Source organism: Microtus oregoni, unplaced genomic scaffold (genome assembly GCF_018167655.1).
Source record: "Microtus oregoni isolate MIOR12 unplaced genomic scaffold, Mior012 000018F_ref0000195, whole genome shotgun sequence".
Lineage (NCBI taxonomy): Eukaryota > Metazoa > Chordata > Mammalia > Rodentia > Cricetidae > Microtus > Microtus oregoni.
In genome coordinates this window covers 27,285,084-27,299,283 of record NW_024543077.1, presented here as the reverse complement: position 1 = coordinate 27,299,283, position 14,200 = coordinate 27,285,084, and the positions used below count along the sequence as shown (strand labels likewise).

The window sequence follows — 14,200 nt, the reverse complement described above, 5'->3', positions numbered from 1 at the left end:
TTTCTGATCCTCAGGCAAGTTTTATTTATCAAAATACAAACGAAATGCCACTGCAGGTAGACACAAAATAGTCATTGAGAAGCTCATGAGTCAGTTAGCATGGAGTGCAGCTCCTCAAAAATAAAAGAGACCTTGCCTCTTAAAGGTTAATCAGAGAACCGACTTCTGGTAGTTTTCCTCTGACTTCCAAGCTCGGTGCTGTTCATAGAACACACATGCTCACTCTTGCATACAAACAACTCACATACAATAATAATTATCTTTTTTTAAAATCCCCAATTTTGCCTATTGCAAATAGTGCCTCAAAGAGCATGGGAGTGCAGATGGGTCTTTAATAAGGTGATTTAAGTTCTTTGGGGTATAGGTTGGGGAGGGGTGTGGTGGCATGCAGCTGTAATCCAAGCCCTTGGAAGGTTGAGGCAGAAGGACCACAAACCGGAAGCCAGCCTAAGCTACTTTGATCAGCCTCAGCTATGTGTTTACAGTTAGACACTCTATCAATGAAGAGACAAGCAGTAAAAGTGAAAATGGTAAATGTGAATGAATTAAGGTTTTTCCAGCATTAACTCATTAAAACAAAATAGCAGCGATATAGTCATTGTTATATTTTGTGTTGATGCTTTTTTGAAAAACATTTCAGTTGACTAAGATAGGTGCTTTGGAGGATGACACTGCTTTTAGCTGGGGAGTGATGTATGCAACTTGATGGTTTTCAAAACAATGAAGTGTATATAGAATCATGGTCAACATACTCACTCTGAGCTTTGGACCATGTGAGCATATGGATAGCTCTAGTTCCCAGTCATCAGCTAGAAGCTGGTATGGAAGTGAAGGCTGTTCTTTCTTGATTAAAGGTGGGAATTTTCCAGAAAAAGCTGTGCTCAAACCCAGCAGACAGTTTTCCTGACTGGTGTGAGAGACAAGCAGGATTATATGATTGCTTAGTTTCTATAGCATTCTCATGGAAACTTTTATGAAAATTTGGTTCACATGATAAAAACCATTTCAATTAGGAGTCCTTTGATGATGTAGAAGCAGTCTCTAAAGACTGTAAAGTATGTAATATATATATATATATTTATATGCACAGATATATATTCATACTTATCAATGTGTAGCTTTGATCATGTAATTTACACATTTTTAAAGCATATAGATATATACCACCTGTACACACTTGTTCATATTATATTCAGATGTGCATGCTTACATGACATAAATATAGCAAACATACAATGCCCATTATACCACAGACTTCATATGTGTATGCCTTTCATGATAGGCTCCTAATGGGTGAAACAAAGCAGGGATTCAAGGAAGTGAGCTTTTTTTATTGGTGGAGTGGGATCGCTAATTGGCACAAAGATACCATGTGGACTAATCATTGTCTTAGGCAGTTACCTGTTTGAGTTGTTTCTCCTTCCGGAGTTCCCTTTGCAGTCAGCCCAAAGTACCTCAAAAGATAATGAGATTCCCTCATCTGTCTCTAAGCATTAGAGCTGAGTTCTGCCTAGGCCTGAGTCTCTGCTTTCACGGCTCAACCTTTGGATGCAGGGATGAGAAGTCTGTGTGTATGAAACACTGTACCTCACAGAGATAGCTTTCTGTAAGTTCCAAGTCAGAGCATCCGAACTCATGGCTCCATCCCAGAGCACTGTGGCTTCTGTGGCCTGTGAGCACGCCTTCTCTCTTCCTAGGAGGAGCCAACATCCGTCTCTAACAGGAACTAATGTGATGTGTTCAAGAGTCAGTTATGCCTCTCACATAACCACACCTTTCTGTAATAATAACCAACTAATATTGTACAAAATGATAATAGATACAAACAAAATAATAGCTGTAACCTACATACCTTGGGAGCACAATAATTGACTTTAAAAACTCATATCTCTAGAGCCTTTGTATGATCCGTGTGTATTCCCCCATTCTAATCTCTGCCTCCTGGCTGATCCTCCAGTATCCTGAGTTCTCATACAGTCTTTGCCTCGCTCCTGCCTTAGAGTATCTGTTTTATTGTATTGGGTATGCTTATGCTAATTCCCTTCTGTGTATTTTCAGTTTTGAAAAAAAATTGCATCTTACTTGTCTCTGGGGGCTTGCATTTTTTATTTAGCACTCTGTGATGTTGAATTCATGTTTGCTTCACTTGTCCGCTGGTCTCTGGAGCAGCCTATGCCTGAGCACTTTATATCATTTGTCCCTGTAGTAAAGGAAAAGAAACTTTAAGTTTCTGTTTGTTTGTTATTAATATGTCCAAATGCAGCGAACTGGGAGAGGGATCTCATATTTGGTCACCTTGCTGAACACTGGCTGCTTGTTATAATTTGTCGAGCTCCTATGTGCACTAAAACACACACAACACTGCCTGTATATTGTGTAGTCCTACAGATGCAAAGTTGCCTTTCATTCCTATGCCTTCTACTATTTACAGAGTGGTATCACAGGGAAGTGTAGCATATAAATAGTGGGCTGTTCAGCTTACATTGCAGCCCAACTTGTTAATACAAAGAACAATGCTTGCTCATCATGGTTGGGAAAGTACATTTTTTTCTTAATTTTCTAAAACCTTTTAAATTATGAACATTTTAACAAATACTCTTTCTGAACCAGTTGAATGGTGTGATGGATTACACTAATAGATTTTTTTAAATGGCGAATCTTTGCAATTACTTTTACCGTGTGCTGTTTCATATGTTAAGGATGGATCTGAATATTATGTGTTAATGTCTGTGCTGGAGAATGAAGTGCGTTATTCCCACAGTCATTCGTTTATGGTTTGGGTATGAAGATTATCAGTTCCGTGGGGCTGGGAGATGGTTCTGTGTTTAAGAGCAGTGGATGTTCCCGCAGAGGATGCAGGTTGGGTTCCCAGCACCTACATGGCTGTTCATGGGGTCAGGTCATAGAGACCATCTGTAACTCCAGTTCCAGCGAATCTCTCTCCTGTCCATGCATGCACATGGTATTCCAACATGCATGCAGGTAAACACTCATGCGCATAAAATAAAAAAATGAAATATTTTTAAAAGATAGCCACTTACTTGAGAGAATCTAACACTGTATTATTATATTCATTAGAATCACCAGTGCCATGACTTGATGAATCCATACTTTCATCATTGTATACCAACTGTAGTTACTCGGTGTTCCTTTCGCTTAATATTTTCTTTCAACTTTCTGTTTACCTATGGTTGAAATGTATTCTCTGTGAACACAGTGTCAAGATATCGATTTTATATTGATTCTGCACATGGATCTTTGGGACAAAAATGCATCTACTAAATTGTCATCATTAACAGATTAATTTTTAATTGCTGCTACATTTTCTAGATTTCCATTATTTTTATACTCCCCTATTTTAAGACTGGCTTTCCATTCTATTATGTGTGGTCAATTTTGGAGAAAGTTCCAGGTGTTATTGAGGAGAAGGTGTATTCTTTAGTGCTTTGGTAGAATGGTCTGTAAATATCTGTTAGGTCCTCTTGATTTTATATTGCCAGTTAGGGCCAGCATTTCAGTTTAGTTTTTGTCTCGATGACCTGTCTATTGGCAAGAGTTGGGTTATTGAAGTCTTCCACTATCAATGTGTAAGGGCCAATATGTGATTTATACCATAGTAATGTTTCAGTTATAAAGTTGGGGGCCCTTGCATTCAGTTTTTAAATATTTAGAATCACAGTACCCTCTTAGTGGATTTTTCCTTTAATGAGTACGTCCTTCCATACCTCCTCTGGTTTGTTCTAGTTTAAGGTCTAGTTTATCAGCCATTGAAATAGCCTGGAATACTTTCCTTGAGTTTCACCTTGCCCCTATGTGGCCTCTCTTCTTCCCATGGCGTTTGAGGGAAGATATGGTTTTATTCCTATAGACTGTTGTTTAGACTGGTACGATGGGATGACTCGCCTGCTGTCTTTATTGATAGTGGTCACCTGGCAAGATGACTGCGCATGCTTCAGTAGTCTACACCTGGCATGTTAAACCCCTCTTCTCTTCGATGGGAGTCTGATGCCATCTGAGCTTTGCACACTGCCCTGCTTACTTATATGTATTCTTGTCAGTAGTCTGATTATATGTTATTACTGCCGAAAGGTTCTCAGTTGTATGTTGATAGTATTCAACAACTACAAAATAGCTAACTCTGCGCTCCCTCTCTCCCAACATCTGAAACCCACCTTCTGACACCATTTCACTCTCTGCCTTTTGTCCTTTTGTAATCCATCACACCGATGGCAAATGCACTTGAAATGGGTCTCTGACGTCATGTTGATCTCAGCCAGCTAAACCATCAGTGAGTGCGTAAGAGTGAAACGATATGTTTTCGGTTAGCATTTTGTTTTTGTGTTGTGTGGTTTTCTCCTACTGGATCATTGTTTCTTTTTTTAATGATATTTTTATTTCTTCTTTGAAAATGCATAATGTATTTTGGCCATCTCTATCCCTTGCATTACTTTCTCCCAACTCCTCTTGGTACCCCAGTCCCATCTCCCTCCTCTGCATCAGCTCCTGCTCTCCTGCCCTGCTGGAGTTCCTGTTCTGACTTCCTCCAAAGATGGACTCTGATCTGGAAGTGTAAGCCAAAAACAAAAAACAAAAACAAAAAAACCTTTTTTCCCCCATTTTTGGTCATGGTGTTTTGCCTCAGCAAACCCTAACTAAGACAAATCTTGTGATTGGCTTCTTTCCCTCATTTAGGACATAATATGACTCCTTTATATTCTCTCTGGAATGTCAGATTTAGATCGCCTTTGTTATTCTTTGCCACCTTCTGTATAATTTCATCCTATCTACCTCTAGTTCATTAACTTATTTCCTGTCCTCCCACTCCCGTGTGGTGAGTGTGTGTGTGTGTGTGTGTGTGTGTGTGTGTGTGTGTGTCACAAGACTCAGTACTGTTAATGAATGCTTTAGGTGCTGATAGTTGTATGAAATTGGCCTTAGACCAGTCTAGTATAAGAAGCCACGCCCCAGTAGGCGGGGACCACAAGCTATAAGACTGTATTTAGGTTCTCTTGTGCTGCTGGGACCCAATGCTTTGTTTTAGAGGCAGTTGGCTTTCAGTTTTCACTTTCTTTTACCCTAGAGTCCCATTATAAAGTATATTGGAGACACACCACTATCCCTGCTTACATTACACTAGTGCTTTCCAACTGAGAGGTTACTTCAGGCAAAAGATGTGGCCATCAGAAATTGTAACTGTTACTTTAGGGATGCTATCCATTAATTAATCCCGGTTTCTATTTTATGTTGGAACCTCAAGTTGTAATGGTAATATTTGTACAAATTTTTAAGAATTCTAGATAACACAGCATGTAGTAGTATGTACTTCATTTTGGTTCATTTCTTGTGGGTCTCATGGCTGTCCTTGAACTCCAGATCCATCTGTTTGCAGCCTCTGAGTGTGGTATTTCATCCATGAGTCACTGCACCCAGCCCATAATATTTTATTTTATTTCTTTATTTAAAATTATTAACACTTGATTTTAATAGGTACAGTACATGCCTAGTTGATTGATTTTTAGTTCATGTATTGCAATGTGCTCTAAAGGCTTCTTACTTAAATTTTTTAAAACTTTATTTAAAAATCACAAAGGAGCCAGGCAGTGCTGGCGCACACCTTTAATCCCAGCACTCAGGAGGCAGAGGCAGGCAGATCTCTGAGTTTGAGGCCAGCCTGATCTACAAGAGCTAGTTCCAGGACAGGCTCCAAACCTACAGAGAAACCCTGTCTCTCAAAAACAAAAACAAACATAGAGGAAGACTTTATGTTTAAAAGAAAAACTTCTTCCAACTGTTCAGCTTTATTTGGGCAGAATAAAATCTTGTGAATATTGTAACATGATTAATAAAACCCAGAGACAGAAATTGGGGTTTATCCTGAAGGTCAGAAAAGCAAAACAACCAGCCACTGGTTCTTACCTCAGTCTGAAATGGCGATCCTGCCTCCAGGAATCTTAGAATGAGATTGTGAGTGAGAACTGTTTTCTACTGGCTTATATTCCTCTCTAGTGCTGGGGTTAAAGGCGGTACCACTACCACCCGGTTTCTATGGCAAACTAGTGTGGCTACTGGGATTAAAGGTGTGTGTCACCACTGCCTGGTCTGTAAGGCTCGCCAGTGGGGCTGTTGCACTCTCTGAACTTCAGGCAAACTTAGTTTAAAATACAAGTGGAGTGTGACTAGAGAATATTCTCAGGATTCAGTCTGCCATCGGTGCCCACATCTTCTTTCTTTGAAAAACTGTCAGTGATACATTTTATTTCCTCTTTCTTTTCTAACTTCTCTTCCTCAAACCCATTACTTACAATAAGTAACCCTAAAAGCAAAAGAGAGCTTAAAGAATTTACTATAGGACATGTCATAAACATTGCCCAAGACCCAAGTTGTGTTCTTTACTTCTTAAACATCAAGCTTAAACCCCCACCCAAGCTAAACTCTCCATGGGCGGCACACTTCCCTCAGGGTCACCCAACTCTACTGGAAAAGGTCCTAGAGGCTTCACTTGGGGGCTGCTATTTGAAGTTCTTATGCAGTGTTTAGCCACTTATCTAAGAAAGTCTTTGTGCCCGCCAGAAGGGTACATCCTAATCATATTGCTACGTAAGATAATTCTTCAAGTGTTTAATAAATGTGAGTAAAAAAATCCCAGATCTCTATTGCAATTGAAATGAAGATGGCCAAAGAGACTGACATGTGGCCAGCAACCCAGGCGAGGAGACTAATCCCCTAATAGTTCAGCCGTGGATGTTTAGGCAGTGCCCAAACAAACGGAACAATATTGGACCCCATGGGTCCTTTCACTGGGTTACCCCTGCAGACAGTTCTTCCTGATGTTGAGCTCTTCAGTGTCCACCTTGCTCTGTATCCTAGCAGGCTTTGAATTTGAGATCCCACTTGCCCCAGCCTCCCAAGCAGCTAAAATGGCAGGCCTGCCTACCCAGGCTGGACCTCAGTTAGTACATTTTAAGCTCGGTTTGTTCTTTAGAAAATGGAATTAGTAGAATGTTCACATATTTTTTTTAAAGACTTCATTTCAGGGACATGTCTTCTTGCTGTTGCTTTATTTCGTTGTTCACTTTTGGCTGACCCTGAGCAGAGGCTCTTCTGCCTCAACCCCACAGGTGCCCTCAGGGTTCCGGTTATGCTGAACTGTAGCAGGTTTTAATGTGGCATCTATAAATAAAATCTGGCTGAAAAGGTTGTGCTGGGTGTAAGTGTAAAACAAGCTTGGGAGAGCCAAGTCATCCAAGGCCTACAGATGTCTATCGGGGAACGTAAAGTTAATGTATTTCAGAATTTTCAGCTTGGCTGCTAAAGATGCATTTTGAACCTTAGAGTGCTTTGACTGATTCCAGAATCACAGCCATGCCACCTGCAACTCATGCCGTGGCCCGGAATCATGGCTGCTCAGGAATACTGAATCCCTGGTTAGGCCAGAGTACCATGGGGTAATGGGGGCTTTGCTCTGATTTAACTGAATAGTGGAGGAAATGAAGTGACGGCTTTATTATGTTGGTGCTCTCCTTTGTGAGACTCATAAGCAGAAATAAAAGAGCCAGAGGTCCTAACGGGGCTGCCACCACATCTCGGTGTTATTCCTGGTATTGTAATAGACCCCTGTGTGGTTCGCGAAGAGGTAGGAAAGCGAAACCTGTTAGCGAGAGCGTTGGTTGTAATCTATGTTTTTGATTATCGATGACAGGATCCTAAAATTACACCCAAATATCTCTCACCGGTTCTGAAATTGAGTTTCTGAAAAAGCACTGCAGAAGTAATAGGAGGTAAAGTGCAGAGTTCCCAGAGAAATGAGCTGCGAATTGAGCCTGCAATGGAAATTGATCCTATCAGTCAGCTTCTGCCCTTATTCTGAGAGAAGGGAGATGACAGAGCCGGAGGAGGGTGGCTGATTAAATAGGAGACTAAGAGCTGGAGGCTAGAACTGGGCTTGTTGGTCCCTGGGGTCAAGAATGTAACTGTCAGGCTTCTCTGCTGGAAGCCTGGCTCAATCTGGCAGAAAGAGAAGGAAATGAAAAATGCCCTGGGCCAGAGTGGGCGTCACTGGAGTTTCCTGACTAAAGTTTCCTGCAGTGGCCACTTGGTGCTCCCCATGGGCGCTATTCTAGCCAGTGATCTCAAGGTAGACCAGTTGGCCTCATGATTCAAACCAATGGAGCTTATCAGGGTGTGTCAGTGTGTCCTGAGGGTGGGAATGCAACGAGAAATGGGCTCAGAATCGATTCCCATTCTCAGTCCCATCTTTGGGATCCGTGAGGAATGAGGAGCAAATACCCGGTAACTACTAGTCTTGTGTATATAGTTTATTGGCCTGTTACCTAACGAGAGGAGATCTATATTGCTCCCATAGAATGGCACTAATGGCATACTGGGGGAACTTGGTGGGCGAGGGTGATGTGTGTATTGTACTCTTAGGGATGCTGTATATGTTCCAATTAGCCCTGCCGAGGCCGCACGTTTCTGGTTATGGAATTGCTCCTGTGTGATCTGTTTCTACAACGATGCTCTTCAGAGTCTTGAGTGATCATCAGTGTAACTCACTGGCGTCCATGTCCCCCTAGAATGGCGTGTTCACAGTTAGCAAATATTTCTGCAGAAACCTTGAAGCTGAAGCTATCGTAAAAGGCTCACATAAGATGATACAAGCCTTTTGGAGCCATTGCTGTTTCAGATGAAAGTTTGCAGGCTGGAAGACGAAAAGAGAAAGAAGGTTCCTTGGGATGAATTGGGAAAGGCTTAGTCACTGGGCTTGATCTAGCCACAGTATCGTTAAAGAGAGACAGCTGTCACAGGTACATGGCAGCACAGGGGATACCTTACATTCTGGGGTGTAGCACAATTAATGAAAACCCAGAGACTGGTACTGGGTTTCAACCTGAAGGTCAGAAAAGCAAAGCAGCCAGCCACTGGCTCGTACCTCTACCTCAGTCCAAAACGGTGATCCTGCCTCCGGGAATCCTCAGAATAAGACTGACTGAGAGCTGTCTCCTCCCATTTTTTATTCCTCTCTAGAGCTGGGATTAAAGGCGTGCATCACTACCACCTGGTTTCTATGGCAAACTAGTGTGACTACTGGGATTAAAGGCGTGTGTCACCACTGCCTGGTCTGTAAGACTGACCAGTGGGGCTGTTGTGCTCTCTTAACTTCAGGCAAGCTTTAGTTATTAAAATACAAATGAAATATTGCTACCCTTGGGGTGTAGCTGTCTTTTAACATTCATTGTTCGTGTTGAGTTGATTTTTTTTCTTTTTTTTTTTCTTTTCTTTTTTTTTTTTTGAGATTGCCGTCAGAACCTCAGATGTGTATGCTTGACTCCACTCACAGCTGCTGCCATGTTAGTATTTTGTTTGTTTGGTTGTTTTTTGTTTTGTTTTTTTTTTTGTTTTGTTTTGTTTTTGTCAGATTAACTACAATGCTCACTTAACTTTGCCTCTGGACCCTAACAAGAGAAAACAGTAAAGTATCCACCAGCAGTAGACCATTCCGCCATTAATTTGTTGATTCAAATTCTGTATCCAGCTTTTAACAAGTAGGACAAGTGGCCAGGAAATAGAGTCAAAATGACTTTTATAATGAGGCCCTGTTGATACGATCCATAGCTACCTCTCTTGGCATTGACCTTGCCACATTGCTATCAACGTTTCTGTAGAGACAACAGGGCTGCTTACCATTGACAGAAGCCTACGGAAAATGCCCAAGGAAATAGATGTGTCATGATTTCTGATAGACTTGCCCCTCCATAAGCTGAAACGTTACTGAATCCATCCAGCCTGCTAAGCACATATGTTAGCAACAGCATCCTATGGAGTATCTGTGGGATCCCATTCTGGCCACTGCGCTGACTGGGAGCTTTGCTTGGTTGTTCTGCAGGTACCCTAGGAAAGGACCAAAACTACAAATGCAGTTTCTCTATAATGTGTGTCTGCTTTTGTTTCAGTGTGAAATTAAAAAATGTAAGAACAGAGTTCTTTTTAAAAACATTTTTATTGGGTTTTTTGTTTTATTTATTTATTTATTTTTAAGATTTCATGCCAGGTATTCTGCATTTTGATCATATTGACTCTTTCCTTCAACTCCTTCCAGATCCATTCCTACTCCCCATGTCCTCCCAACTTTATATCCTCTTTTCTGTTATTTTTAAAGAGCAATAACAATATTTTAATAACTGAAGCCCATCTTTTTTGCTCATATACTTCTAGGTGTTGGTCCTCTCTGGAGTGTTTTGGTCTACCAGGAGATGAGGGACATCCCTAGTCAGGGACAGTCCATTCTGTTTAGATGCTTGTGTACAGTAGCTTTGTATTTGATTAATCTGGAACTTGAGGATGCTAGACAGACCCAGCTTCTGCATCCAGGAGTTGGGTCCATACACCTATCACCTGTTAATTATGGCTCTCATGACAGTATGGTTTTAAGTACTTGGTCATGGAGATGTTCAATTTCTGCCAGTGTACCTGTTTCCTCGGCAGATGAATGAAAAGCTTGAAACTTCATTTTGCCTCGGAGGAATTCCCAAGGGTGCTAACAAAGAAAAAAGAAGCATGCGTTCTGTGAGAACTCTACCACAGACGGACAAAAACACTTAACTTTGTAGTCCCGAGGCCTTGTGCAAACATGTATTTTCTTGGGAAAGGCATAGCATATGCTGTGTATAATAGTTTTCCATTGAAGGCAAGCTAGAACGACACTGCTTGCCTAATGTCTGGACAGTCAGTCAGTTAGTGCAGTGATGAAAACCTCGGGGAAGCACGTTAGGACTGTCCTGTGGAGATGTGATTCTGTAGGAAGACAATGGAGAGATGCTTCCTGATCTGTAAGAGATGTTGGCTTTCCTGAAAATTTTCTTAAAACATTTGAGTAATGAAACATTAAATACACTGCAGCATTTCCATTACATAATAAAACGTTGCCAACCTGGAAGAAGCCTTGGTGTTATTTCTAAGTACCGTATTTATGATATTTTCAGAACGTCTGTAATTTTAAAAAGTTGCTTTATAAGTCCCCTAATTTAAATTTAAAAAATAGTTCATCCATAAGGAATATTCCATAAGAATGCCACTCGGTATTACCAGAGACCATGTTGGTCTTCTTGTGCTTGGTCCCTAAGTTCCGTCGAGAAAACATCATGAGATCGCTGTTAGAAACAGATGCGCCAGAGGCAGAAGCCCATGGAAGTTAAATGCGATCTGCAGACATAAGGCAGACACATTTCTGGTTTGCTCTGGTGAGGATGGTTTTGTCGCGTATAGCTACAGGAGACTGCACTGGCCTCTTCCGCCACTGTTTAGGAAGTAAAAGGGGAGTTGTCTTCCTAGCACCCTGTCACAAAACGAAACACATGGGATTGCTGTTGTTCATGGCAGTCTTCCATCGCATTGAGAAAGCATTACTATCGCGAGCACCGTTTCCTCGTCCCATCAGAATCTTAGCCACAGTCCTGCCTTGACTCTGACTAAGTCGCCCAGCAAGACTTGGCCACAGAGCCAAGATTTATGCTTTGGGAATGGAAGCATCCTGTCCACAGAATTGTTTTAAGTGCCTGGTAAATCCTAACTATCGTTTCTTAAGTTTCTGTTTTCTTTATCAATTGTCATTCTCTTGAATTCACTATGGCAACCACGCTTAAAGGAAAATAAAATTTGAAATTATCAATGGACCGTGGCTGTAGCAGATTCTAGCTTGGCAGAGCATTCTAGCTTGGTCTTTGCCTAACCCTGAAAGGGCCACGCTTGCAACATGGCAGGGGCCATAGTATGTTCAGTAATGGGTATATGGTTTGTCTTAGTGCCATCATTTCCAAAGCAAGCTTACTCTTTTTCTGTATGTTTTAACTCATATTATTCAAAACACACGTATTTCTTGCATGTGTTTAGAGTTTCTAGGTTGCACAGACTCCACCTTATTAATACTTTTCCCATGTGTTTTTCTTCTTTTTCAAACTAGATCCCATGCGTGGCCCGAGAAAACTGGAAGTTGTCGAAGTCAAGTCTCGGCAAATCACCATCCGCTGGGAGCCATTTGGATACAATGTAACCCGTTGCCATAGTTACAACCTCACGGTACACTACTGTTATCAGGTGGGAGGACAGGAGCAGGTGCGAGAGGAAGTGAGCTGGGATACGGATAACTCCCACCCCCAGCATACCATCACCAACCTGTCCCCATACACCAACGTCAGCGTCAAGCTCATCCTCATGAACCCCGAGGGCCGCAAGGAGAGTCAGGAACTCATTGTGCAGACGGATGAAGACCGTGAGTGCTTTCAAGTGATAATGTCTATGTGGAATACGTCCTCTCAGAATGACTTCCGTGTCTTTGAATTTAGAGCTGTATGTTGAAAACAAGGTGGAAGGAAGGACTCCTTCATGGAGCTTAGTATGTCATGTGCCCTCACTCTGAAGCACTGAAGAAACAGAGGGAGGCTTATCGTTTTTATATCATTCCGTTTCGCACACTATCACACATGCATACAATTCTCATCTCCCACATGCCTGTCACCCTGTCTACCCTCCCCTGTCTCTCACAGTCCTTTCCATTACATCTATCTCGGTTTGTTTTGTTCCATGCCCCACTGAGATTAACCAGGGCCATCTGTGTGACCTCGTGTGTAGACCATTAGAGTCTGGTGGGCTCAGCTCTGGACACACAACCAAAGACAGCAATTTCCCGCTCAACAAGAGTCTTTCATTCTGATAGTGTGGACAACCCTATATCCCTTCTGCCTTGTTTGACTAATTATTGATAGAGCTGGTCCTGTGTGGTTTTGTGCGGGTCTGGTATAGATAACTACAACTGTGAGTTAATAGTTACAGTGGCTGTGTGTAGTAGGAACTGCATTGGGCTGCGTTCCCGCCCAGCTCCGCACGGCTAGCTTTACCTGAAAAAATTACACGGAAACTGTATTCTTTGGAACACTGCCTGGCCCATTAGTTCCAGCCTCTTATTGTCTAACTCTCACATCTCATTAACCCATTTTTAATAATCTGTGTAGCCCCACGAGGTGTGGCTTACCAGGAAAGATCTTAACCTGCGTCTGTGTCGGGTGGGAGAATCATGGCGACTGGCTCAGCTTCTGTCTCCCAGCATTCTGTTCTGTCTACTCCGCCTATCTAAGCTGCTGTCCTATCAAAAGGCCCAAGGCAGTTTCTTTATTAACCAATGACCTTCCTCCATCAGCTGTGTGAGTCAGGAGGATGCTATTGTGTGACCCCCTCACCCTATCATTCACCTCACACACTTCCTGACCCCTTCTGGAATCTTCCCCAAGCTTCAGAGGAGGTGGCATGAGTTTCTATTTAGGGCTGGGCCCAGAGCAAATGCTTGCTCTCCAGAGCTTACCAGTCATGTGGCATTTATCTATATGGAGATTCTCTAGTATTCTCAGCAGTTCTTGACATTTTTATTACCACGTTGGAAGGAGAAGTTAATGAGCTTTTTTATTACCTCGGTTCCACAGACTGCTCTCCAACCATCTTTACATGACATTCGTTCTCATCCTTCTAGTCAGTGGCCACACAGACACAACACAGGAGTCCCACCTGTAAGCACCTATGATCACGTGACTTCAGAGGGCCTCCCTGACTTCTGGCTCTTTCCACCCCTTTTCTGCAGTGTTCTTGAACTGTAGAGAGGATGCAATAAGTCTCTCGTTTATATGTTGTAACATATTATATATTTTTATTCATTTTTGTGTAAACCATCTTTACAAGTTTTTCATCTGTAGCAATATGCATGTCCCAGAAGAGAGGTGATAAGCATCCAAAACTGCAGAGTCAGCCCTTGCAGGATATAAGAGAGCGTTAGTGGTAAATGGGTGATTCCTGCTTTAAGGAGTCCTGTTGTTGAGTCAACAGGAAATAATGGTGCGGCCAGTTCATCTGTTTCACCAACTAGATCTGACTGGCAGGGATAAGGACATGCCCAACTGCATTGGAGTTTCAGTGAGAACTAAGTTGGGAATTCCTTGGAATCCTGTCAGAACGTCAGACTTGCAAATTTGGAATGTTTGTTTGTTTAAATTATCTTACTAGTCTCAGGAATTCAGCCTTGTGGTATTTGCAAATTAAAAACCTATTGTTTAGTAGCTTAGCGGCATGCCGCTAATTAGAAAAGAACTATTATTGCAAATTACATTTTCTCAATAACCAGCCACACAAAAACCTACTTCAAAGAAGATGGTGGGGGGAA

At 41.9% G+C, this 14,200-nt stretch overlaps 1 protein-coding gene across 8 annotated transcripts in view; it reads left to right on the top strand.

Annotated features, from left to right (window-relative positions):
• Positions 1-14,200, top strand: part of LOC121458873 (receptor-type tyrosine-protein phosphatase mu) — a 701,969-nt gene that overhangs the window by 403,931 nt on the left and 283,838 nt on the right. For all 8 annotated transcript variants that reach the window (XM_041668223.1, XM_041668222.1, XM_041668220.1 and 5 more), the window contains exon 8: positions 11,957-12,265. In XM_041668223.1, coding sequence (XP_041524157.1) covers positions 11,957-12,265 — 309 coding nt within the window. The remainder of the gene's footprint in view (positions 1-11,956; positions 12,266-14,200) is intronic.